A 27,356-nucleotide genomic window follows, 5' to 3' on the forward strand; every position below is an offset into this window, starting at 1 on the left:
TCCTTGCAGTCCAAGGGACTCTCAAGAGTCTTCTCCAACACTACAGTTCAAAAGCATCAATTCTTTGGTGCTCAGCCTTCCTTGGTCCAACTCTCATATCCATACATGACTACTGGAAAAACCATAGCTTTGACTAGATGGACCTTTGTCAGCAAAGTAATGTCTCTGGTTTTATTACACTGTCTAGGCTGGTCAGAGCTTTTCTTCCAAGGAGCAAGTGTCTTTAATTTTACAGACGATGAAATTGAAGATTAAGAGATTTAGTAGATTTTTTTTAAGATCATACATTAATTAGTGGTAGAGCTGGGATTCACATACTTTCTTTAAGGAATTGTGAGGATTCTGAAAAGTGCTTAGAATGATATTTGACACACAGTTAGCCTTATAGCAATGTTATTTATTATTATTATTATGTCATGGCTTATTTAAAGGAGTTCTGCTTTTGTCTTTCTTTTTATTACACACATAATAAAGCACAGTCACAACCACCATTACTGAAGAATTTCTAACCCTCCACCTGTCTTTCTCTCTCATCAACTTCTATACTGAGTAAGGTTTAGATAAAGCTTCCACTGTGCAGAAGTTATTGATTATTTGATATTTTTGCATCACAGCACCCACTCACCTTAGACTGTGGTAATACTGTATTTAACTATCACATACTCACTGCATGTAGGTGACATATTCATCACCTCTGGCCAGAAGAAGCAACAGAGAGCAGCTAACGTAGAGATATTCTGATAGCTTAATTAAAGACTTATCAAGTAACAACTCACTTTACCATTTTTACTTTAAAAGCTTTCACACTTCTTATCTGAATGAACATTCAATTTCGTTAAGGAAATGAATGTAATGCTATAAAGGCAGAATCAGGAAAAAGAAAAGTCAAAAATAAAAAGATTAGACTACATTGCTTCTATCATTTTAAGTTAAAACACTGACTTTGGAATAAATTAAACAGTAATATATAGTTTCTTTGTCCGTGAATCAATGAACAGATAAGTCATTTTTTCACAAAATGTTTTTCATCTCAGGATTCAAAAGTCCCAGCTATTTCCAGTTAAAGCAGCATCTGTTGCTTTGCCAGTTTCCACAGAGATGAGCTCGTGTTGATTTTCATCACATTTGTTCAAGTCTGGAATCTGGTTAAAACATGCAAACAGTTGCATTGCAAGTTAAGAGGCGCAATCAGATAGTATCTTTTCACCTGCATTTATTTTGATTCAAATGGCATTTGTAATTACGATTCTAAGCATGGATTATTTTTAAATAATTTGGTTGGGAGCAGGAATATCATAAGTTAAAGCATTCAAGAAGGAAGAATACTATGATATATACATGTTCTTAGAAAACATAGTTATGTTTACATTAAATCATCTCTTGGATTCTGTATTCTATTTTTTTTCAACACCGTTTTTGGTGTTACTTTTTTAGTATAATTGTAAAAAGAAGTAGTTTATCAGTTGTATCTTGCAGACTGACCATCATAGGCATTTTCCTGTTATTCAGTTTATAACGTCATTATCCATATGTTGATTGTACATTAATATTCTAAGGTGAAACCAGATTTTTAAAAAATGATGTTGTTGAATTGGAAATTTCTGATATTTGTGTACCTACTTTTAATGACAGGGTAAAAGGAACAGAAGAAGAACAAACAAAGGTTAAAGTGCTGGCAAATGTCGTTCATTACCAAAGTTTATAGTGGATTGTAGTCACTTACCTTGTCTTGGCCTTTTTAGTACACACCAAGTTTCCACTCTGTCTCCCCTGCTATTCTAGATAATTAGGTGGAAAATGCTGAGAATCAACCCTAAAAATTGGGAAGATGAGTAACATATCTTTTTCTGCATTTTTAAATATTTCAGATATTTAATTGACCATTTCAAAAGAAAATTGCTGTGTGATACCTGGCAATTTTTAAGTGAATTTCCCCTATGGGACAAATTACTAAAATGACAAAATTGTCCAGTTAGAATAATGCTTTGTCACTAATGTCTAGGAAAAACAGGAAATGCAAATGATCACCCACAGAATGATTAAAAAAAAAAGTAGTTATGATTGAGCATTGTCTAATACCAAGCACTGTTTTGGATACTTCACTTATCTCAAACTCTCAATAGCTTTGTCAGAGGATACTGTTATCCTTATTACATAGAAGAGTAAACTGAAGCCCAGAGAGCTTTAAGTGATTTCTACAAGCTGTTTAGTAGTGTGTTAGGAAGCCAAATTTATATATTTTTCAATTATATAAAGATGTTGCCTCACAAGTATTAGGTCACTATGGAAGGAAGTAAAGTCAATTTCATATAGTAGAATAAAATTACCACCTTCTTTTTCAGTCAGAATTAACCACTGGCATTTTAGTAACAAAGCTTGCAGGTATTTTTATGCAAACAAATATCTGAATTTGAAATACCTGTTTCCATTGTAGATGTCACATCACCTCAGTTATCAGTCCTGTTTCCTCAAAGTGAAAACTTTACAAGATTTTATTTCCCCATTTTTTTCCTTCCATTTAAGTTTCTCTTTCTGATTTCTCATAACTTCATAATAAACAACTCAAGGTAGGCATTGAGGATCAGCAATGCTGTATATTATAATAAGTAATGGAGACAGAATTTTTATTTTTTAATTTCATAGACCTTTCCTAATGTTAAAAAAGGGTCACTAAATATGGGCTTAGATGGTGATAGGAATCAAATTTTGTTTCAGTATGTACTCTATTCTTAGAAATAATTGAACAAAGTTCATGATATGAATTTACTTCAGCTGTTAATATATACATGCATTTAAAGTGATCAAAGGACAAGCACACAGGTCTCTGTTACAAAAGTAAATACCGAGTTAGTTATATATGCCCTCCTGTCAGGTAATCCCACCCACTATCAATTTTCAGTGGTGTGTTTTTAAAATTAAAATGAAGTTGTAAGCGAAGTACTGTCACTTAACAGTAAGTATATATTTATAATCATTTTTCTTTAATTTGTATTAATATCCCATACTGGAAACTATTCATAAAGAATTCATGAGAATGATTGATCTTGGAGAGAAATTAAAGGATACTTTTAAACTAAACAAATAAAAGGTATTTACTCACTTTAATATTCCTATTTTGATACTAATGGATAAGAACATCAGTATTTGTTTTTCTAAGTAGTTTGCTCAATATTTAAACATCTTGAAATTAAACCAAGTAGATATATCAGGAAATACATTTTTTATCATTTTTAAATAAGTGATGATCTATAATTTTTTGTCATGAAATATTTAATCAGAGGCTAGAAGTGTTTGAAAATACAGAATGCTACTTACTGTGTGCATGTCTATAAAATGTACAAATCATTTTTAAACTATTTTGTTATTTTCACTGTACATATTTCTGGCGGTGGGAGTGCTTCCCTGGTGGCTCAGTGGTTCAGAATCCACCCACCAGTGCAGGAGACACGGGTTCGATCCCTAGTCTGGGAGGATCCCACATGGCATGGAGCAACTCAGCCTGTGCAACTCAACCATTGAGCCTGTGCTCTAGAGCCTGGGAACCACAACTGCTGAGCCCACACACCACAGCCCCTGAAGACAGCATGTCTGTGCTCCACAAGAGAAGCCTCCGCAATGAGAAACTCATGCACCACAGCTAGAGAGTGGCCCCCACCCATGGCGGCTAGAGGAATACCTGCATATTAACAAAGACCCAGCACAGCTTAAATAAGTAAATATTTCTGGGGGCTATTCTTGATATGATAAAGATTATGAAGACTAATATTGGATCACTATTAGATATCCACCATAACAGTGAGATTGATAAGTTGTTTAGAATCAGGTTCCTAACTGAAATAACAAAGACATCGTGGCAAGGTAAAAATAGCAACAAAAAACGTAAGTTAGAATAAGGCTGACATCTTTTCTTTTCAGCTTCCTAGATCTGTGTACTAGGAGGGCAAGAGATTTAATCTCTCTGAGAACTATATTCCTTATCTTTAAAATGGACATAAGAAGATTTTCCTAGCAAGATAATATTGATGATTAGAGATAATATATAGAGAGAGCACCTCACATAGTGCCTGAGATGGGCATTTATTTTCTACATAAGTTTCTTTAAAACTGTCTGGAGAAAACCAATATATATGTCATAATAACTGATTTCCTGGTCATATAGAACTGATAATAATTATAAGGTAAGATTTTGGAAGGATTTCAGTGAAGGATTTAATTTCTCTTCAATATGGTTTTTGAATTATGCCTTTTATCTTCATTCTTACTATTATATGTGTGATTACTAGTAAGGGGAAAAAAGGAATATCTCTTTATCCAAACTATTCCAGGCTTAAACACAATAGAAATTATTTATAAAGTGGCAAAGAGAGAATAGAAATGAAAGAAGAAAGACTGTCATTACTTGTTTAAATTATACTTAACTATTGAAGAGATGCATTTTTAAAATTCATCTTTTATTTTACACTTTAATAGCCTTTATGAGAAGTCTGATAGTAAAGGTAGAGGACAGTAATGACTTTTGCAAACGATACAGAAAATCGTACCTTTTGATGAATATAAAACTAAAATATAATATATGGCTTTAATTTATTCATATATTTCCAACCTTCACAAAGGAATATTGAAGTTGACTGATTTAACAGTAACTCAGTTTTAACATATGATTTATGAGAACAGAGCTGAGTAAATCAGAGTAGCATAAGGTAAATGATATCCAAGCAACATAATATTCATATACAAATAGCAACATTTCACATCTTAAATGCAACATACAGTTTCCAAAGCTTTTATAGCAAGAATAGAACTTGTAACATCACAGTGGCCCAGAGTACTGATTTTATAGGTTTCTAAAACTTGAGCAAAAGTTTGTTCTGACCTTAAAAGTCCAGAAGAAGGGAATCACTACAGTAACTTTACATTATGCAACAGAAATGTTTTCAACTTTTATTCATTTAGCAAATACTTGAGATGGTTATTATGCTCTCATTTATAAAAGGCAACCATTTTTAGACATTATAAGATATGTTTTACATTTCTGTATGAATACTTTGGGAGCTTACCTGGTGAAAAAATGTGAGTAAAAGCTGACTTAAATTCAACATTCAAAAAATTAAGATCATGGCATCTGGTTGCATCACTCCATGGCAAATGGGTGGGGAAAAATAGAAACAGTGACAGATTTTATTTTCTTGGGTTCCAAAATCACAGTGGATGATGACTGCAGCCATGAAATTAAAAGATGCTTCCTCCATGGAAGGAAAGCTATGATAAACCTAGATAGCATATTAAAAAGCAGAGACCTCACTTTGCCAGCAAAGTTACATATAATCAAAGCTATGGTTTTTCCAGTAGTCGTGAACAGATGTGAGATTTGGACCATAAAGAAAGCTGAGCACTGAAGAATTAATGCTTTCAAATTGTGCTCGAGAAGACTCTTGAGAGTCCCTTGGACTTCAAGGAGATCAAACCAGTCAATCCTAGAGGAAATCAACTCTGAATATTCATTGGAAAGACTGACTGATACTGAAGCTAAAGGTCCAATATTTTGGCCACCTGATGGGAACAGCCAAATTACTGGAAAAGACACTGATGCTGGGAAAGATTGAAGGCAGGAGGAGAAGGCAGTGACAGAGGATGAAATGGTTAGATGGCATTACCAACTCAATGGACATGAGTTTGAGCAAACCTCAGGAGATAGAGAAGGACAAGGAAGCCCGGCATGCTGCATTCCATGGGGTCACAGAGAGTTGGACACAACTTGGCAACTAAACAACAACAACATGAGTGATTTTATTTTGTACTCACAGCATTCCTGGGAGATAGGTATTGCTTTTTATGCTTTACTCTTCAGAAGAGGAAGCTGTACTCAGCTAAATATCCTTACGTTTCCACAGATGTAAAGTTTGGATTCAAAGTCAGGTTTGTTTGTTTCATATATAATATTGCTTCTTCAATGATGGCAAATGACTATGTGATTTTTTTTTCCACTTATCTCCTTATAGAAGAGACATACATTATGACACTGTTCTATGCCATTTTTACTTTTGGTTTATGATAATAAACAATTAGTAATGCTTTGATGTACTATCCTTCAAATATATACACTAAATGTACCCTTCATTTTTATGGGAAGAAAGTATATGTATCAAAGTTATTAACACCACAACTTTGAACATATCCTATATTCGGTCTACTCAGATAAACAGTCCAGAGCTTAAATAAGAAAGCAAAATGAATTCCTTAATGAAAAGTGCCTGAACATGTGCTTCTACTATGCCTAATTTATCAAGGACTTTCTTTTTGCTTTCAGGAATGACTTGTCAAGCTCGAACATCGTACACTGAAGATGAAGTTCTCTGGGGTCATCGTTTTTTCCCTGTAATTTCCTTAGAAGAAGGATTCTTTAAAGTTGATTACTCCCAGTTCCATGCAACATTTGAAGTCCCCACCCCACCTTACAGTGTGAAAGAACAGGAGGAAATGCTCCTTATGTCATCTCCTTTAATAGCACCAGCCATAACTAACAGCAAAGAAAGACATAACTCTGTGGAATGCTTAGATGGACTTGATGACATTAGTACCAAACTTCCATCTAAGCTGCAGAAAATTACTGGAAGAGAAGACTTTCCCAAAAAACTCTTAAGAATGAGTTCTACAACTTCTGAAAAAGCCTACAGCTTGGGCGATTTGCCCATGAAACTTCAACGAATAAGTTCAGTACCTGGCAACTCAGAAGAAAAACTGGTATCTAAAACCACCAAAATGTTGTCTGATCCCATGAGCCAATCAGTGGCTGATTTGCCACCAAAGCTTCAAAAGATGGCAGGAGGAGCAACCAGGATGGAAGGGAATCTTCCAGCAAAATTAAGAAAAATGAACTCTGATAGATTCACATAACAAAACACCCCTTCAGGCATTATTTATTGTTTGATTTAGTAATAGTCCAATATTTGGCTGATGAGGTAATCCTCTCTAAGGAATTTGAAAGGTACATTTTTTTCTCCCAGTCATATATGCATATTTGAGAACCCTACCTTTTCAAGTATTGCTACTGTGCAGAAAGAAAATATTATAAAGGGAGGACATCAGAAGGAAGTTCTTAATAATGGGCATGTATTATCACATCAAGCATGCAATAATGTGCAAATTTTGCATTTAGTTTTATGGCATGATTTATATATGGTATATTTATATTGTATATTATGGAAAATGTATATATATATTTAAAGGGGTGGTACTATCCACAATATTTCTAACATATGTATTAAGCCAAACATGAGTTGATAGCTTTCAGGGTGATAAAACTATATATATGTGTGTGTACACATAGTTTTATATATACACACACATATATATGTACATATATATATATATATTCACACATACATACATATATCTGATAAAATTGTGATGTTTTGTTCAAAGTTGTAGTTCTTGTGCATGTTTACTTTATTAGGCTAGGAAAGCTTCTGGCATTAATTATTAATACCAAATATTTTAGCCTTAAATTATTTGTCATTTTAAAATCTGATTTAATGTTTTCTGCTGTTTAAGGACCTGGAAGGTTTTCCATTGTACTTTTTATGAGGGAGTCACACAAGTATGTGCTACTTATGGCCCTGCAAAAATGTAACCATTATATATTTGACATGTAAATTTTGAAGCATACTAATACACTGACAATTTCTAATGATTTTTAAAAGTTGCTAGTACTGGGGAAAAAATAAACATTGCTTATTTTGAGAGTTGGTCCTTTCCTGGACTAAAGTCTGGAAATCTCTTTTGTATATGATCTAATTTAAATATGAGCTCTGAACAAATGCTGAGTCATTGTAATAGTCAGTAGCCAAGTAATATTGAATATATTGGAATCTGTGTGAAATTGCATAATGAATGGTCCCTGTTTCGAGCTGAGTGAATTGGTAATATTTTTCACTCTTTTTCTCGAACTTTTGTCATTTTAAAAACCAATAATTAATCCTTGAGTAGACAAAACAACACAATGAAATAGATGATAGATATTTATGCATAAAATATGTATGTCTAATCGTGTCTCTCATTTTATGCCATTTTCTTGTTTGTGGCATTTGTTATAACAGGAAAGATTTTTTCCTCACCTGGGCAACCTACTTTATCCCATACCTGTCACTCAATTCAGACAGAATGTTTTGTACATACCTGAGAGAATTTAAAATCAGATAACTTGAAGATATTTTACCCATGTGACTTTTTTGCTTTGTTTTGTTTCAGTAAACAATCAATTTATTGGTGTGTTGGATCTCTGGCCTACCAAAATAAGTGTAGCAGTACTATTTTTTTAACCCAAAGGTCTGATATTTATGACTCATTAATGGGAATTAAAACTATTCCTCAAAAGAACACAGGCGAAATAAAGATTTGGAATGTAGAGATTTTAATGAAAATTTATAAGTGCTCCTTATCAAAATATCATGGACTTTCCTATAAAACTTCTTTGGGTGTTGTACTCTAAAGTCTGTCCAGAATTAATCTATTTCTCCTTATAAATATGTAAATCCTTAATAGCTGGTTTGGAGTCCCACTATTTTCCCCTTTTTTAGCAATCCTGTGATGATTTTCATATTGGAAAATTATTATATCAACAATTCTGTCATTGACTACAATAATATTAATACCTTCTGGCTACCTCTGTATCAATCAAATTCTGCAGGTGCAAACATATACCAGGGAATTGTTACTGGCAAAATGATCAACTTTGGGCATCCATCCACTGTGAATAGACCTGGTTGACCTAACCCTTTACCCCCAAACTTTCTTATTTGCTGGATACAGGAAATGAAATAGTAGCAGAGCGAGAAGGGGCCCGAGGGGCACAGTATATTTGTTATCAGTGGAAGAAACTGCACAGATCATTTAGTCCAACCACTTAAAACTAAAGAGCCATAATTTAATTTGGAGAGTCATTTGAGTTTGGTTTTGGTGCCAAGGGGAAAATGGGACCAAAAATAAACTCTCCAAATACATTCAATCATTCATTCAGTGAAATTTCTGCATGTCTTTTAAGTTCTAGGCATTTTTAGCTCCTGTAGATTTGGATATGACTAAATCAGAGGTGGTCCTTGCTCATTCAAACACCATGTATCAGTTGGAGAGGGGGGAGGGGAGATAAAAATAACATAATTTCAGAGTCAAAATATCAGTTAATGGAAGGAAAGCAGAGTAACACAATGGAAAATGATTGGGTGAAATAATTGATTATTTTGGAAGGGGGAGGTGGTGATCTTTAAACAGAGACCTGGATGATGAGAAAGAACCACTGTTGCCAAATTAATTTTTCTTAGTGAATGCTATTCCTTTCTCTTTCCCACATATATATGGGAAAAGTATGATTTCTGCATGTAATTGCAGTTTAACTCCTGTTACTAAGTTGATCATTGGTCCCGGTTTACCCAGGAGAGTTCCAGTTTTTACCTGTTGTACCTGTGTAATTATTAATAGTACTCCCTTTCACTCTTATAATGTCTTGGTTTGGATGATATATGGTGACTCTACATTTTTGTTGAGACTATATTATGAAGTCTGATATATTTGGATAAAAATAAAGAATTGCTTTTTCTTCTCATTTTGCTGATTTTTTTGACACTGGCATTCCAAGCAAAGTCATCTCAGTTTCATATATTTCTTCCTGGAGGACTTCTTAACAAAGTTATTTCCTGTAACATTTGTTTAATCTGTACATGACATGTTTTCCTAGCAGTGAAAAGTTATGCATTTTATTGACTAAATAAAAGGTAAACCTTTGATATTTCCATTTCAGGAATTTGTAAGAGCTCAAATCAAACAGAGTAAAAGTCAACTTAAGTCAAAATAATTTTCAGCCCACCAATGTGGCAACTGTTGTAAAGCAAAATATAGTATTCATTAAACTGAATAATTCAACTTAATTAGAAGCTAGTCCCTTTTAATGGGATTTTCATGGGTAGTTCTGTCATGGTAAAATATTTCATTCTATTTATTTAAATGTAAATGAAAATACAATTATTTTGATAATGCCTATCTTCAATTTAAATATCCTTCTCAGCAATATGTGGATACATTTTTGTAAATATATATTCAATTAAAAGTTAGAATATTTTATCATTAATTATTTATGAAAAAATTCTTATGCTGTTTTAAATTCATCCATATATGGGATTAAATACTTTGGAAAGTATTTAGTTGTGTCAGTTCTCAAGAGACACTTTGTAGAAATAGGATGGAAACATAAAGTGTGATTTCTTTTGGAGGAAAAGTGAGATTATGGGGAAGGTGGCTTACATTCCATTTTAGTGAAGGTTTCTGCTATTTCATACCTTGAAGAGAGTTCAGCTTGACCACACAGCACATCCATGAGCTCTACTTCAGAATTTGTGCTTGAGTTATGTTGTACATATTTAAATTAGCATCAAGCTAATTTCATTGTCTGGTAAGCTGTTTATTATTATTTAAATGTGCAAGGTCATTTAGGTTACATAAGTAGTAACTTATGTATTCAATACTGCAAGTTCAGTTTTATAAAAACTGTTTTTAAACTTTGAAAATATGATTGGGTTAAATTTTTGTAGTGTGCTCATCCTTTTTCTACTTCCCAAAAGTTGATGACTCACATTACTTTATTTGGTCTATCATAAAACTCTTTAACTCCTGAAAATCAATAATTCAGTCCATTACAAGTCTTTCCTCAAAGGTTACTTTTATTTTGGCTCCTTACTGATGAGATGCTTCAGCAATACAGAACCTGAACTTACTAATACAGATCATTTGAGACCTGCATTTCTTGGAAGAAGCTTCATGACCATCCTACCCTTTGCTGAATCTGAGTATCAAAAGCCACAGTAAGTAAAGCAGACAAATACACAGTTTTCCTAATTTTTTTTAAGTATCAAATCACCTTTTGGAAAAGTTGTCATTTACTTTTTCTGTTAGGGTTTCAAGGAAAAAGTGTTTTCCTAATTTTAGATCAGATGAGTTTGATGATATGTCATATGTTCAAGTCTCTGGTGCCTCACAGAATTAATCCACAAAGTTATGTTCCTACAGATTCTGCCATAGTGGAGTTCAAAATGGATGATCTGCATCATCCAGTAGAATTTTTTTCCAAATTATGGTTTTTTGTACCTGAAAATTTTCTCAAAATCATGGCTGGTTTTGAATATTCAGGCTGCATGTGACCAATGGACAAAAGATATTAGTAGGGCCCATTATCTTTCCTCATTACTTATTAAATTCAACAGTCAATTTAACTACTCTTTATCCTTTTCCAGCTTCGCTAGTCAATCACTTGCATCAACTTTACATCAACTTTACGTGGTGGAGATTATCCCTTTTGCACTTGAAAAAACTCATTGGAAAAGACCCTGATGCTGGGAGGGATTGGGGACAGGAGGAGAAGGGGACGACAGAGGATGAGATGGCTGGATGGCATCACTAACTCGATGGACATGAGTTTGAGTAAACTCCGGGAGTTGGTGATGGACAGGGAGGCCTGGCGTGCTGTGATTCATGGGGCCGCAAAGAGTTGGACACGACTGAGCGACTGAACTGAACTGAACTGAACATTTGAATTCATGTATTTTTATCATTTTTCTCATCCTTCACAGCTTTCCCCCCTAGAGTTGGTAGAGTCATTTTTCCTTTGCTTATTCATACATATACTTGTGGAACTAGTGGTAAAGGAATCCATCTGCCAGTGAAGGAGACACAAGAGATGCGTGTTTGATCCCTGGTTTGAAACGATCCCCTAGAGGAGGACATGGCAACCCACTCCAGTATTCTTGCCTGGAAAATTCCATGGGTAGAGAAGCGTGGCAGGCTACGGGCCATAGGCCCCAAAGAGTCAGACCCAACTGAACATACACCGGCATAGATCACAAATTTAGCCATAGTGTCTTTCCCAATTATAAATATTTTCCTATCAATTCCTCAAACACATAAAATATTGGAACAGTGTTATCTTCGTGATGAAATCTCTATCAAAACATCCTGATCTGCTCAGTTGTGTAAATTTCTCTCCATTTACTGCACAGCTGTTGTCTTGGGATCTCCCTTTATAATCATGGGAATTTCAGTCATGTCTTTCTAGGTATAGAAACCCAGTTTCATGGACCATACATAGCTTACTTGGTCTACTTGTATTTGTTTTTCTGGCGTGCTGCATGGCACATGGGATCTTTCTTAGTTCCCTACCAAGGTTGGAACCATGCCTCTTCAGCAGAAGGGCAGAGTCTTAATCTTTGGACTGCGGGAAGTCCTTACTCTTTCAGTTTTGATGAATCACATTTTCCAGGGGTTTCTCAGGAGAAAAAAAAAAAAAAAAACAACTAGAAGTAAACTTTTTGAAAGCTTGAGTTCTTTAAATAAGATAACTTGTCCCTAATAATTAACAGTTTGGTCTAGTATAGAAATTATGATCCTTCTGAATTTCAGCAACATTGTTCCTTTTACTACTATACTCTAATATTGCTATGTCTAGATTGCTAGAGATGTCTAACACCATTAAGTTTTAGTCCAGTGTGTAAACCTGATTTCTCTGCTTAAAGCTAATAGGATATTCTAATCCTCCCTGGTGTTCTAAAATGTCAAAGTTTCTGCCTAAGTGTGCACTAATTTTAATCTATTTTGCTGTGCACTTTCAATCTGGAAATTCATGACCATCAGGAAAATGTTCTTAAGTTCTTTTTCCTTTATTTACTCCTTTCCATCTTCCTCTAGCCCTCTTTCTGGAATCTTCATTATTTGGATGTCAGAACTCCTGGAATGATTTTCTAATATTCTCATATTTTCTCTTCTATGTAACTCTTTGTATTTTTTCTCCACTTTCTTGGAGATTTTCTTAATTTTATCATCTATAACTTACATCTATATGCATCTATTTGATTTCATTTATCTTCCAAGATGTTCTATAGTAGTCTTAATTTTTAAGAATGATTTGTTGTTGTTGTTTTCTAAAAGTTTCCTTTTTTTTTTAAGAGTCTTTTTCTTGTATCATAAGGGAAGGATTTTAGTGCTGTCAAACTTTTGACAGTGTGTTTTAACTGTTTCTTCTGTGCACATTCTATTTCTAATATCTATTAATATATATGATTTTGAATTTAAGATTGTTGAGACTCTGCACAATTGTATGCAGTAAGTCTGTCGACTTCCATTTTCAGTGATGTGGTTCGACTCTTCACCAGAAGTTAGTGTCTTTAGACGTCTTCTTTAAAGTCAATGACATTGTCCAGGTAAGACACTTAATCACCTTCCTACAGAGAGGTGCCTTGCTGTCATTGTTCTGAAAACAAGTTGAGTTGATGAAAACAAAGGTAAGTGTGCTTTTTAAACAGGCCCTCAAGGAGTTCTTTTTACACTCTGCTTTCCTGATCTTTTTACTCTCCTATGCTTTGAAAATTCCTCTACTGTTGTTTCAGTAGTTTCAAAAAGTAGCAGTAATAAATGCTTACAGTTAACCTTCCATTTTGAGAAGAAAGGCCAGCTTTCCTGTATTAGTTTTCTATCACAGTTATAATTCCCAGGTGGTGCTATTGGTAAAGAACTCAGCTGACAATGAGGGAGATGTAAGAGACTCAGGTTCGATCCCTGCGTCGGGAAGATCCCCTGAATTAGATAATGGCAACCCACTCCAGCATGCTTGCCTGGAGAATTCTATGGACAAAGGAGCCTGGGGGGCTACAATCCACTGTGTCGCAGAGTCTGAGAGAGCTGAAGCGACTCAGCACTACACATACACTACAGACTTGAAGCCTCAGTAGCACAAACGTGTAATACTGCAGTCTGTACGCAGAAGTTTGACATAGGCCTCATTGGGCTAAAATCAGTACGTTCCCAGGGCTTAAGTTCTGTCTGGGAGCTCTAGAAGAGAATTAATTTCCTTGATGTTTTCAGTTTCTAGAGACCATCCCTATTCTCTGGCTCATTGCCCTCTCCTTCCATCATCAAAGCCAAAAAATTTGCATCTCTCTGTGCTTTTGTTTATAGTCACATCTTCTGACTCTTCTACTTTCTCCCTCCAATTTTAAGGACTGTTGTGATTACACTGGCCTCACCTAGGTAATCTGAAATAATCTTCTCATATCTGTCCTTAATATAGTCACATATGCCAGTCACTTTTGCCCAAGTAAGGTAGCATATTCACAGGTTCCATAGATTATGATGTGGATTTCTTTGAGGATCATTGTATTTCACTAATTTTTCTTCTTTCCTCCTTTTATATCAAGTGAAATATTGTCTCAACAAAATATTTTTTCCAGTGTCTCAGTATATGTAAAAATAGGGGCAGTATTTATTTTCATTAATAACATCCTTCCTTATAAAGAAACATGTTTAACTAGACATTATTTAATTATTCTCTTAGGAATTTATTTTTGTCATAGTCTATGAGCAAGCCTCATAGTCTATGAGGTTTTATTTTTCCACTTCTTTAGAGGGGAGAAAAACAAAACAAAGCAGTGTTTCATTAAATAGATTGAAAATAACATCCAAAACTTCAGTATCCTGAATCTGAGCTTGTATATCAAGTTCACTTTTCTTGATAAGAACCCTATCCTTTGGACTTAAAAAAATATCAAAGATGGATTTACATTTCAGTACATAACCTACAAGCTGGTGTCAGTATTTATTGGCAGAAAACTATCTGCCATATAGACACTTAAAATGTATGAAAGCTTGTGACCTAGAAGTTAATTTTAGAAGTAAATCCTGTCATATCTTAACCAAATGATCAATGAACAGTATGCAGAAACAGTGGATGGGCCCATGAGACTTGTATTCTGATCAAGGTTAATATTTCAGTGGCTGACTAAATGAGAAGGGAAAATCAGAAAATATCACTTACATGAAGGTTTATTTTTGTAAATGAAAGGTAGCAGCGTGTCTTTTACCAGTAGTCTGTTATTATAATGATATGGACTTACAGTAATATACATTTTTTAAGTGTGAGATATATGGCTTCCTTTTTCATTAAAGCTTCCTAAATAAATGACTACTTTTTATTATCAACTTTTATCTCTTCCCCCTATTCACTGATGATATAGCTTCTTGGTTTCATAAGCTATTTGTATTAAAAGGAAAGTTGTGCACAGAATAAGACAATTAATGATATCATAGACTAGTTTTTTTGTAACCCTGTAAAGGTTTGACTTCACTGGCTCTCACTTCCCCATGTGTACAATTTATAGTGTGAAACTGTATTACACTATATTCTGAGATTTATATTCCACACTATTCAGAACTTCACTTATTAATAAAATATTTAGATTTGCACATGTGGATGAATCCTCTCATCCAACTGTGGTGTTTTGACTAAGATGACTCATGTTTATCACTAGACACTTTCCATTCTGGGTGATTTACTGAGTTGATATTTAACAGTAAAGAAGACATTGTGGCAGATATTTGGTAAATTGAGATCTATGCTGTGATAAGATATATAGTTTCTTAAAGAAAGTAAGGATTAATCACAAATTTTAGGCTTATTAGAGGATAAAATAATTATTGATGATCAAGTTGGAGGGCAAAAAGTTTGCATGGGAAAGTGTGTACTTATGTGCAGATGATTAGTCATGTCTGACTCTTTGTGACCCCACAGACTGGATGTAGCCCACCAGGCACATCTATCTGTGGAATTGCCCAGGCAAGAATGCTGGAGTTGGTTGCCATTTCCTCCTCCAGGGGATCTTCCCAACCCAGAGATTAAACCTGCATCTCTCAGGTCTCCTGCATTGGCAGGCAGATTCTTTACCACTAGCACCATCCGGGAAGCCCTTGGGGAAGTATACATTACAGTTGGTCTTGAAGAGGGTAGTTTCCTTCTCCACTGAGAATCTAATGTTGGTAAGGTTGGAATGGAGCACTACTGTGAATGACCAGTATTTATACCGATAATCTATTCTGAATCCATAAATTATTTTTAGTCATTGGTTATATATTTTACTTTGTTTCTTTTCTCAATGCCCCCTTTTAATTATTAAAACTTTCCAAATTTTCAAGCATGCCTTTCATATGTGGGAGCTCTTATTTGAAGATGATGTAATCAGTTTTACCATATGTAAAATCTATGCCACCTTTTGTCCATTGACAGCAATTTTCTGGGTACTCATCCAGTTTGAAATTTTCTGCAGGGTTGTTATATCCAAAGACCCATCAACTTAAAAGTCAAATCAATAAACACTTGTTTGATCAAGTTTGTGTGCCTATTATGTTGTGGGTGTTATTATAAAAGCATCTCAAACATTCAGTGTTCTGAATGTTTTGAAGCGTAACTATACATGATACTATGGGCACAATGAGGAAGACAGTGATTCAACTCATATCAGGTTTGGGATTGGGGTGGGTTTAAACATTGTGGGAGGATCTTGAAAAGCATTTTGTAGCAAGGAATACTGGGACTGTATTTTCAGAGATTTGGAGAAATTACATAATGAAAAGAAGAGTAAAAGAAGCTCTGTTATAGATTAATACTTGTAAAAGAATGAAACTAGAACACTTTCTAACACCATACACAAAAATAAACTCAAAATGGATTAAAGATCTAAATGTAAGACCAGAAACTATAAAACTCCTAGAGGAGAACATAGGCAAAACACTCTCCGACATAAATCACAGCAAGATCCTCTATGACCCACCTCCCAGAATATTGGAAATAAAAGCAAAACTAAACAAATGGGACCTAATGAAACTTAAAAGCTTTTGCACTACAAAGGAAACTAAGTAAGGTGAAAAGATTAATACAGTTTGGAAAACATATTATGTGTTGCAAATATAAATAGTTCAGAAAGACTAGATGTTGGGTTATGAGAAGTACATTAATATAGGTGATAATTAGAGAGGTAAATAGGGACCCATTCATGAATATTATAATCCTCAAAAAGAGTTGAGTTTTTATGTTGAAAACCAACTTTTAGAGATTTTAAAAGGATGGTGGAATCAGATACGTATTTTAGGAAGTTTACTCTTCCAGTATATACATGGGATTAATGGACTTCACAATTTTTATTTCAATGGAACCAGTATGTTTCTCATTAAACTTTATTTACAGCTTTAAATCCATCAGAACTTATGGGGCTTACAAAATGATATAAAATACAAATAAGTTTGAATGCATAAGAGGTGAGAAAAACAAAAAACATATTCTTATTGCAATGATTAATATAGATACAGTAATTGATGTAACATTTCACTCCTGAAAAGTAGGGAGGAAAAAGAGAACCACTTTATGTGGTTCCCTTTACCTGAAAAGGAAAACACTAACATTTCCCCAAAGAACAGCCAGCAATTTCAGATCTTTTTAACTCTCATTATATTTTCACAACACTGTCTCCTTCTTCAAACATTGTAATCAAGCACTCCAAATTACCTGAACTGCTCCCCAAAGGAAAATGTTATTTGAAAGTTTATTTCCTCTCTTTACTTTTCTTGTGTGTTTAAGAGCATTAACTTGATTTAAAGAAAGATTGTAAAATTCAGGCTATGAAGAAGCAAATGAAACAATAAAACAGTTTTGATATTGGCCGTTTGCTAATCAAGAGGTGATTTTTGCATCAGGTATGTGTTTCAGAGGGATAATTCCTATTGATTTCTAATCCAAGATGGAATTTAAGAAAAAACAATATCGGGTGTTAGCATATAAGTTAGAATCATCTGGAATATTATTTTAGATTTTCCACTACTTAAAATTTAATAATTAATTATTCATTGGTTAAGTCACTTGAATTTAAAATTTATGCAACAAAATGTATTTTTCCAATAATTATTTGTAGGAAAATAAAAACTTGATTGTTATTCAACATCACTCAAGGAAATAAATGTTCATATATTGACCCTTTCATTCAACCTTAGGATTCAGCATAGTGATGCACCAATGTAGACCACATATAGACTGATATTCATACACAAACCACATATAGTTAAATCCCTGCAACTGTGTGAGCTTTGATGAGGTACAAATCAGAATTTCTTCTTTACAATTTTAATTTATAGCTAACTTGCTATAATATAGCTAATTTCCCACATCTGGGGAAAGAGAATCAGTGGTATATATCTTGGTCTCCCCCAGGTCATATAGATCATTTGAAATTTCAATAGAAATTGAATTGAATAGACCACTCTACACCACTCTGCAATATCTGGGATGATGGGCACAGATACAATGTATTCTCTGAGTATCCTGGTTGGGTTAGACCAATGCCATTTGACAGATACCAATCTCCACCCAGTTTCACCATGTAAATTAGTCTAATTTATATCCAGTGAAAAGTTAAATAAACATGGCAGACATTTTTTTGCCATACTAAGATAATTTTAATTTTAATTAAAGGTTTAACTTTCTTTCAGGTTAAGTCCTCAACTTAATGTGCTCTCTTGAAAGAAACTCATTCCTGAACTATCTGAGTATTTAGTGTGCTTAATGGCAGCTGACTTGGCAAAACCTAAAAGGGAAATCTGAGGCCTGATGACAAGAAAGGAAGTCAACAAAACTCTCATCTCAAAGTAATTTTTAAAAAATCTAAATTTCCAGATCACTATTCCAAGTACTTGCTTTAATTAATGTTAGAATTCACACCTATTCAGTTCATTAAAAATAACTAAATCATCGTTTCAAAATAATAAAATGACCTGATAATTCTGATATATATATACATATATATCTGTATATGTATTCACATAAAGTTTGAAATGTGAAAATGATATTCTTTGAGATGGAAGAAAGAGACTACAATCATTATTTTAGATATTTGCTTGTCTTTGTTGTTATTCAGTCGCTGTCAGACTCTCTGACTCTTTGAGACCCCATGGGCTGCAGCAGGTCAGGATCTTCTGTCCTCCACTTCTCCCAGAGTTTGCTCATATTCACACCCATTGTGTCAGTGATGCTATCTAACTATCTTACCCTCTGCTGCTCCCTTTTCTTTTGGCCTTCGATCCTTCCCAGCATCAGAGTCTTTCCCAATGAGTCAGCTCTTCTCATTAGATGGCCAAAGTATTGGAGTTTCAGCAACAGTCCTTCCAATGAATATTCATGGTTCCTTTAGGATTGATGGTTTGATGATTTTACTGTCCAAGGGACTCTCAAGAGTCTTTTCCAGCACCACAACTTGGAAACATCAACTCTTCAGCACTCAGCCTTTTTAATGGTCCAACTCATATCCGTGACTACTGGAAAAACCATAGCTTTGACTATACAGACCTTATAAATTATATTCTTTGAGATGGAAGAGACTACAATAATTATTTTAGATGTTTGCATTCATGTATATAAATGATTTCAAAATCAGTATGCAAGTTTTAAGAGAATATGTAAAATAGAATAGTCAGATAATTTTTAAGATATTAGGAAAACTGTTTTTGTATTTACCTATAAATGAGAGAGTCAGGTCAGAGAATAATTTTAGCTCAGTTTAGAAGAGGAAACTAATCACAATGCAAAGAATTTGGTGACTCTAGTTTGTACTAGGCATCCATGTAAACAAACTGAATGATGTAAACAGATTGCTTCATTCTGTGACTTGATTGCCATTCATTGTTCTCAGGAAACAGGTGACCCCTTATTTGCCAAAGTGTAGAACCATTTTTTTTCTCCATACTCATCTTCCAGATAATCATTTTCCAGTAATCATGTAAGATATAAGAGCTGGACCATAATAAAGGCTGAATGCTGAAGAATTGATGCTTTCAAACTGTAGTGCTGGAGAAGACTCTTGGCAGTCCCTTGGACTGCAAGGAGATTCAACCAGTCCATCCTAAAGGAAATCAGTCCTGAATATTCATTGGAAGGACTGATGCTGAAGCTGAAACTCCAACACTTTAGCCCCCTGATGTGAAGAGTCGACTCAGTGTAAAAGACCCTGATGCCAGGAAAGATTGAGGGCAGGAGGAGAAGGGGGTGACAGAAGATGAGATGGTTGGATGGCAGCATCATCAACTCAATGAACATCAGTTTGAGCAAATTCTGGGAGATAGTGAAGGACAGGGACGCCTTGGCATGCTGCAGTCGGTGGGGTCTCAAAGAGTCAGACACAACTGAGTGACTGAACAACAACAAATCTTCCTGATATGTTACTCCCATGCCAGTGAGGACATATTTGATAGTGAATTATATCCCACTCTCTTCCAGAGCTATGGAATTGAATGTGCAACTACTGTTTCAATCATCCTATGGAAGATTTTAGATATATGCTCACTGAACTCTTACTTAATCTGCATTCCTTTCACATCCAATAAAATGGTAACTTCTAACATAAAATATGTAATATAATTGATGAATGCTATTTTCCTGATAAAGTCTAATTAAATTGACTCTTTTGATCTCTGGTCCTTGAATGAGAAGTATATGGGTCTGTCTTATCTTTGAATAATAATTAAGTTATGTATTATAATAACCCTGCTATTCAAAAGTAATATGAGCAAGGTAAGTGAGAAATATTCGTTTTCTTGTGGCTGTAGGATTCATAGAAACTTGCTTCTTTTTATTATTATTATTTTTTAATTTTTACAATGCTGTGTTGGTTTCTGCCATACAGCAATGGAAAGGAGCTTGCTTCTTTAAAGCCAGCAATAGAAAGAGAGACAGGTGCTGTCACATCGATGTAACTATCTAAATTCCTTTGTCTTGCCTACATTTTCTCTATGTAAGCAAGCCACAGGTGCTGCCCACATTCAAGGGTAGAGATTACATAAAAGCATTTATATCAGGAGATAAGTTTCAGAGACTTCTTTCTTCATTCGGTCTATCTTGAAGACGATGATAATTTTGAATAGTTTAACAATCTGAAGAGATAAATTCCCAAAATTATAGGTCATCAGGAAATTTCCAGAATGCATCCTCTGCTGCTCTTTCCATCTTAAAAAATATCAAATGTATAGGACTACACGCAGACTGCTAAGTAGCTCACTTTTATTTAGTCCTACAGAAGTATCAAGATTTCCAAAATGACCTGAAGAAAATGTGTCTACCTCTGAGTCAGATCTTACCCATGATGTTAAGTGAGAATTTTATAGGGAAAGAAAAGTTGTGTAACAGTAACTAGAAAAGGTAATTTTCTGTTTATCCTTATATTAATATTTTCCTTCCTAATATTAGTTATAAATAGGGAAACTTTCTTTTTACTTGCTTATTTACTCATTTATAATTTTATTATTTTCCCTGTGTTTAGAATCCTTAACCACAGAGAATCTAAGGTAGTTTTTAAAATACAGTAAAACTTTAAAATTATTTTTTAAAAATCCAAACATAGAGGTATGCCAATACTGAAAAGAACAAAAAATAAACAGAAACATGTGACTTAAAAGACCATTGTATTTTAATTGGGCTGAGAATTTGGATTGAGTTTGGTGGCAAAGTAATATGAAGAACATTTATTTCATTTTTATATAGAAAACCTCGTTGAAAAATATGGCTGTATGTGTTAAAGTTGGAACTATCTATATCTAGAGTCAGTATTTCCTCTTCTACGTATAAGCACTAGAGAAACTCAGGAATATTTTTACACCAGGGTACATGTAAAAGAATATTTACAATGTTATTTTCCATAATGTTGAAAAATAAAAAGACCCAAATGCCCTTCAGTAGTAGAAAGAAAAAATAAATTGTGGTAAATATATACAATCAAATCCTATAAAATAATGAAAATTAAAAAACAAGACTACAGATAACAGTGTGGATTAATCTTGCAAGCATAATATTAATATAGGAAAAATAAAAAATAGAAATTAACTTCATATTAAGTTTTTGCAAACGAAAACCAAACAGATACCTTATATGATGTCACCAGTCAAACTGTATCAGCAACCATGTTTTGTAATAACCAGGCTTGTGTAGCTTTATCCCGTAGCTTCTGTCTGTAGGTAGCAAAACATAGCAGCTACCACCATCATTACAACAAAACCTCTCAAGCTAAAATTTGAAAATTTCAATACAGTTGTTTGGATAACCACTTATAAAACTCAGAAAGAAATGTGATATTGCATTTCTCATGAAAATGGTCAACAAGAAAATAGTCATTTTTGTGCACATCCATAGACTATAAATATTATCCGGTTTTCAAAAAATGTGACTTATTGTCTATGTTTTAAATTTTTTTTTTTGGTGTTTTTGAGTCTTTAGATTATGTTGCTTTTGTTAAAAGGGAGCAACTTATCAAAGAGTTATTCCTTTGATAATTTGGACTTTCTGTTTCTCCTTAAAATCTTTTCCTACAAAAGTAACTCTAGTATGAGTGTAAGTGAAAGCATACAAGTGCACTCAGTCACTGAATTCACCATCTATTTTCAAACAGCAAGCATTTTAAAAACTGACTTAACTACAAATACATTTCTTTGTGTTAAGGTTCAAGTACAACTAAATTTTAACAGTACAACTATTGGCAATGTTTATTTCACTAGAATATTTTTTTTAAAAAACAAAACAATCTTTGATTATAACTTTGAAAATCTTCCTTTTTCTGGGTTAACAAGGTAACTTTTTTGTTGTTACTTTGCATATTAAAACTGTGTTGACTAAAATTACTGAAAAAATAGGCCATATCCATATTTCAGCTTCTAAGATCAGTTTTTTAAAATCAAATGTTGAAAAGTTAATTTGCAAAGTTCGATAAAAGTTCATATGGAATATATTTAAGACAGACTGATAATGTACCTCAAAATTAGTAAGATCTTTAGATAAAGCTGATTGCAGAATGGTAGTAATAATTTTGACATGTGTATCTATATACCTATTTGATAAAGTAATAAAAGTATCACTAAATTGCTAAAACAATTGTGTCCAATTATCTAGAGAATGAAGTTTTAAGCAGTGAAGCAAAGAATAAACACATATAATTGAAGATAACAGTAAGGATGAGTGTGGATATATAAGTAACAGCCCAATAATGTGGAAGGGAAAGTAGTTTTTTATTCACCTGAAATGGAAAACTTATAAAAAGAAGTTATATTTAGTGACATGATTTGGTAACAGGGGCCAGAGCCTGTAATTGCCTCTGAGAATCAAAACCTTGAGAAAATCAAATGTTTGCCTCTATGTTTTAGACTGCATGGCTTGAATAATGAAACATGTGAAAGGAGAATCTTTTGTTTCAAAAGATGATTTGTTTGATTTGACAGTGTATGTAGGACGGAGAATTATGATAAAATGAAGCAGCAAAGCAGAGAAGGAGACAAATTATACATTTGAAATGGACCTCCCTGGTGAATGTAGGATAACCAGCCAATACTAACAAACCCTGATTGTGAGTCTTTAGCTCATCAGCTTCTAGTTGTTCAAGCTCTTTTTCAGGGATAGGCAATGAGCTTTTTATTTTGTTTTTTGTATTTCAAGAGACCAAATCCAGCTAAGTATTCCCTGAATCAGGTAGCAAACTATCATTCATCATTATTATGGTACTTATAAAGTCGTATTTATGGAGTCCTTACTGTGTTCCTGATAGTGACAATTTTTATGGGATTTTATTCTTTTTAACCTTCACAAACATTCAATACGTTAAAAGAATTGTTATCTTCATATTAAAAATGATAATATTGACACACAGAAGCATTAAGTAGCTCTTTTAATGCAGGAAAGTATATGTTCAATGAATGAAATAAATATCTTTCCTAAACAAATATACATTTCGGAAGACTGAATACCCAAAACAGAAATGTTTTATGGAGTCATGTATTATTTTGTTGTAAATATAAACAATAACTTAAAATAGGTAAAGTAAAGAATACACCTGCCAATGCAGGAGACACAGGAGAAGTGGGTTCAATCCCTGGGTCGGGAATAGCCTCTGGAGGAGGAACTGGCAACCCACTCCAGTATTCTTTCCTGGGAAATCCCATGGACAGAGGAGCCTGGTGGACTACAGTTCCTGGGATCACAGAGTCGGACACAACTGAGCAACTAAATGCAACACCTGTATAGACTGATTATTGCTAGACAGAAAAATGTAGGAAGGATGGTAGGAAGTACTAGAGGGGGTATACACAGGAAGTGCTTACTAAGATAGTGACATTGGAATAAAGACCTGATGGAGGTCCCAGAAGCTCTGTGAGAAGAAGGCATCCAGAAAGTAGGCATATTCTCCAGACATGAACATGGTTAGTAATTTGATTTCAAGAAACAGCAAGAACAATTTAACTAGAAAGCAAAAGCAAAAATAAACAGATGGGACCTAGTTAAACTTGAAGGTTTTTGCAGAGCAAAGAAAACCAACAAAATGAAAACATCTATTGAGTGGGAGAAAATATTTCCGAATGATGTGACTGATAAAGGGTTGATATCCAAAATGTGTAAATAGCTCATACAATTCAATTAAAAAAAAAAGTCCCAATTCAAAAATAAGGAGAGGACCTGAATAGACATTTTTCCAAAGAAGACATACAGATGATCAACAGGCACATGAAAAGATGCTCAACATTATTAATATCAGAGAAATGCAAATTGAAATCACAATGAGATATCACCCTTTGATGATGGCTATCTTCAAAAAGAACACAAATAGCAAATGGTGGTGGTGTGGAGAAAAGGAAAACCTGGGACACTTTCTGTGGGAATGTAAATTGCGGCAGGTTTCTGAAGGTTTCTCAAAAAGCTAAAAACAGAACTATCATATGACCCAAAAATTTCACTCCTGGGCATCCAAAAATACAAAAAAATACAAATTCAAAAAGATAATATGCCCAAATATTCATAGCAGCGTTATTTAGAATTGCCAAGATATGGAAGCAATCTAAGTATCTATTAACAGATGAAAGGATAAAGAAGATTAATATATATTTACACACATATGAATTTTACTGACATGAAATGAGAAGTTATTGAGAGAACTTTCTGCAAAGAAGTGACATTTGATTTCATTTACACTTTAATATTATCACACCACCTGCTGTGTTGAAAGTAGATCAATAAGGAGCACAGACAACTCAGGGAGGTCATTTAGATGTTTGTCATAATCCATACAGGAGATATTGACACAAGAAGCAGGGATTCAGCTGTGGATTTAGTGAGAAGTAGTTGTACTCTGTATTTTTGAAGATAGCTGACAAAATGTGCTGGCATGGTAGCATGCAATTGCCTTTGTAGTTATAAGATGCATGCTAAGTCTCTTCAGTCTTGCCTGACTCTTTGTGACCCCATGGACTGTAGCCCACCAGGCTCCTCTGTCCATGGGATTCTATACTTGTGTGGGTTGTCCTGCCCTCCTCCAGGATATCTTCCTGACCCAGGGATAAAACCCGTTATCTCTTATGTCTCAGGAATTGGCAAGTGGGTTCTTTCCCACTAGCACCACCTGAGAAACCCAATTGACAAATTAAGCTTTATACCTATTTCATAACTCTTGCTTTCCCACCATTTTTTAAGTGAAAATTATCAAGACTCAGATATAAAAGAAAAAAGTTTGCTTTCAAAGAAGTCTACAAGACAGGTGCTGGCTCACCAAATAAAAATATCTCAGGTGTTTAAAGGAAGAAATAATCCACAACAATAACAAGATTATTGATGAGAACCAGTTGTTGATAGAAGCTGCTATTCTCCTTGTCAGAGATTTTCAGAAATCAGCCCTCCAAAATTGAGGGAAAATGGGGCTTCTTGAGGGAAGTTTCAAGTAAAGCTCAAGATGACTTTATTTAGCAGACAGGAACTAAGTAGAGATAGGGTTACTACTCTGTTTCAAGGAGAAGGTTATTTATTTATATTTATTTAAATATACTGATTTATCAGAGAAACCAAAATTCTTTTTTTCTTTTTCTCTGACATAGGTCCTGTTGCTCTGCTCACTTGAAGTGAAGGCAGGCAAGGTGTCAGTCTTCTTTGGCATAACTGGTGTTAGCTTATATTAAGTGGAATAATAGCTCTGAGCTGCACCTGAACTTCATCTCCATCCCTGGGCTGGCCAAGGCAGCCCCGTTGCTCAGAGTTGGGTGGCTTGGACTCTGGTCAAGGGGCTGACATCCACCTCTGCACACTCACTAAGTTGTACCCTGAGCTCCTCACCAGATGGGAAAACTTTTTACCTAATTGCTCAGTTCAGAGAGGAATTTTTTATCCAATATGTCTTTGGACAGAGAGTTCCTTTTTCAAATTTTCACAGAAGAGCTGATTTACTTAGCTTTTGAAAGTATTGAATAGTATCATACCAGTACGACTAATCCTAGATCAGAGGACAGAATCCTTATTGTCAGGTTCAAGTGCTCTACTTGTGATACTCTAAAAGATAAATAAAAGAAGCAAATATATCAGCTTTCCTAATATATTTTAGTTCATATTAACAGAATTATGCAGTTTATTAATTTAACCCAAAACAGGTAATGAATAATCAGAGGATTCCTGGATGGCAAACTTAGATACCACATCATATCATCTGCTCAAATATTCCTATTCATTAATCTCATGTAGATAGAGACTTGTGGTTAAAGAAAAAATTTAGGAAATGTTGACTAAAGTCTTTATCTGAAGTAGAGACAAATGTTTTGTTTTTTTTTTTCAATAAAATAAATGTCCATGTTTGTTACTAAACTGCTGTTCAGAAGAGAGAAAGTGATGAAAAGAATAAAGAAAATGAGAAACAATGCCTTAGCTGTTAGGAGAGACACATGTTATCAGCGGTCAGGACACCTAGAACTGTTCAAAGAACTCCAGAAAATCTGACCACTCAAAAATTTCATATTGAATTTAAAAAGAAATCAAATATCCATTTCCAGTGACATCTTAAAGGGTTCTCCAATATGACATAATGGATATGACTTTGAGTCTCAATATTTTTGGTTCTTAATGTTATTTTTCAAATAGTTAATACAGTTACACTGCACAAAATTCAGAATTTACAATAGGCTGTGTAATTAAAGGGGCTTCCCTAGTGACTCAGATGGGAAAGAATCTACCTGCAAAGCAGGAGTCCCGGATTTGATTACTAAGTAGGGAAAATCCCCTGGAGAAGGGGATGGCTACCGGCTCCAGTCTTCTTGCCTGGAGAATTCCATGGACAGAGAGTCTGGCGAGATGTAGTCCATGGAGTGGCAGAGTCATACAAGACTAAGTGACTAACGCTTTGATTTAAGGGCTTCCCCAGTGGTCCTAGGGGCAAAGAAGCCACCTGCCAATGTAGGAGACATAAGAGACCTGGGTTGGGATGATCCCCTGGAGGAGGGCATGGCAACCCACCTAGTATTCTGCCTGGAGAATCCCGTGACAGAGCAGCCTGGTGGGCTACGGTCCATAGTGTCACAAAGATTCAGACGCGACTGAAGCAACTTCGCACACATGCACGTGTAGTAAAAAGTGTGACTCCTATACTTTTCTCACTAAACAGTTTTGTTCCCATCTCCTGAGGCAAAGACTATTGCCAGTTCATTTTATGTGTGCATGCTCA

At 34.4% G+C, this 27,356-nt stretch overlaps 1 protein-coding gene across 6 annotated transcripts in view; it reads left to right on the plus strand.

Moving 5' to 3' along the window:
- Positions 1–9,598, plus strand: part of KCNJ3 (potassium inwardly rectifying channel subfamily J member 3) — a 193,608-nt gene extending 184,010 nt beyond the window's left edge. For 3 of the 6 annotated variants that reach the window (XM_043487810.1, XM_043487811.1, XM_043487820.1), the window contains one exon: positions 6,308–9,598. In XM_043487810.1, the coding sequence (XP_043343745.1) occupies positions 6,308–6,894 (587 nt within the window). In that variant the 3' untranslated portion in view covers positions 6,895–9,598. The remainder of the gene's footprint in view (positions 1–6,307) is intronic. The other 3 variants (XR_006273142.1, XM_043487816.1, XM_043487814.1) reach the window with 3 other exon arrangements.
- Positions 9,599–27,356: the final 17,758 nt, after the last annotated feature.

This window comes from Cervus canadensis, chromosome 15 (assembly GCF_019320065.1).
Source record: "Cervus canadensis isolate Bull #8, Minnesota chromosome 15, ASM1932006v1, whole genome shotgun sequence".
Lineage (NCBI taxonomy): Eukaryota > Metazoa > Chordata > Mammalia > Artiodactyla > Cervidae > Cervus > Cervus canadensis.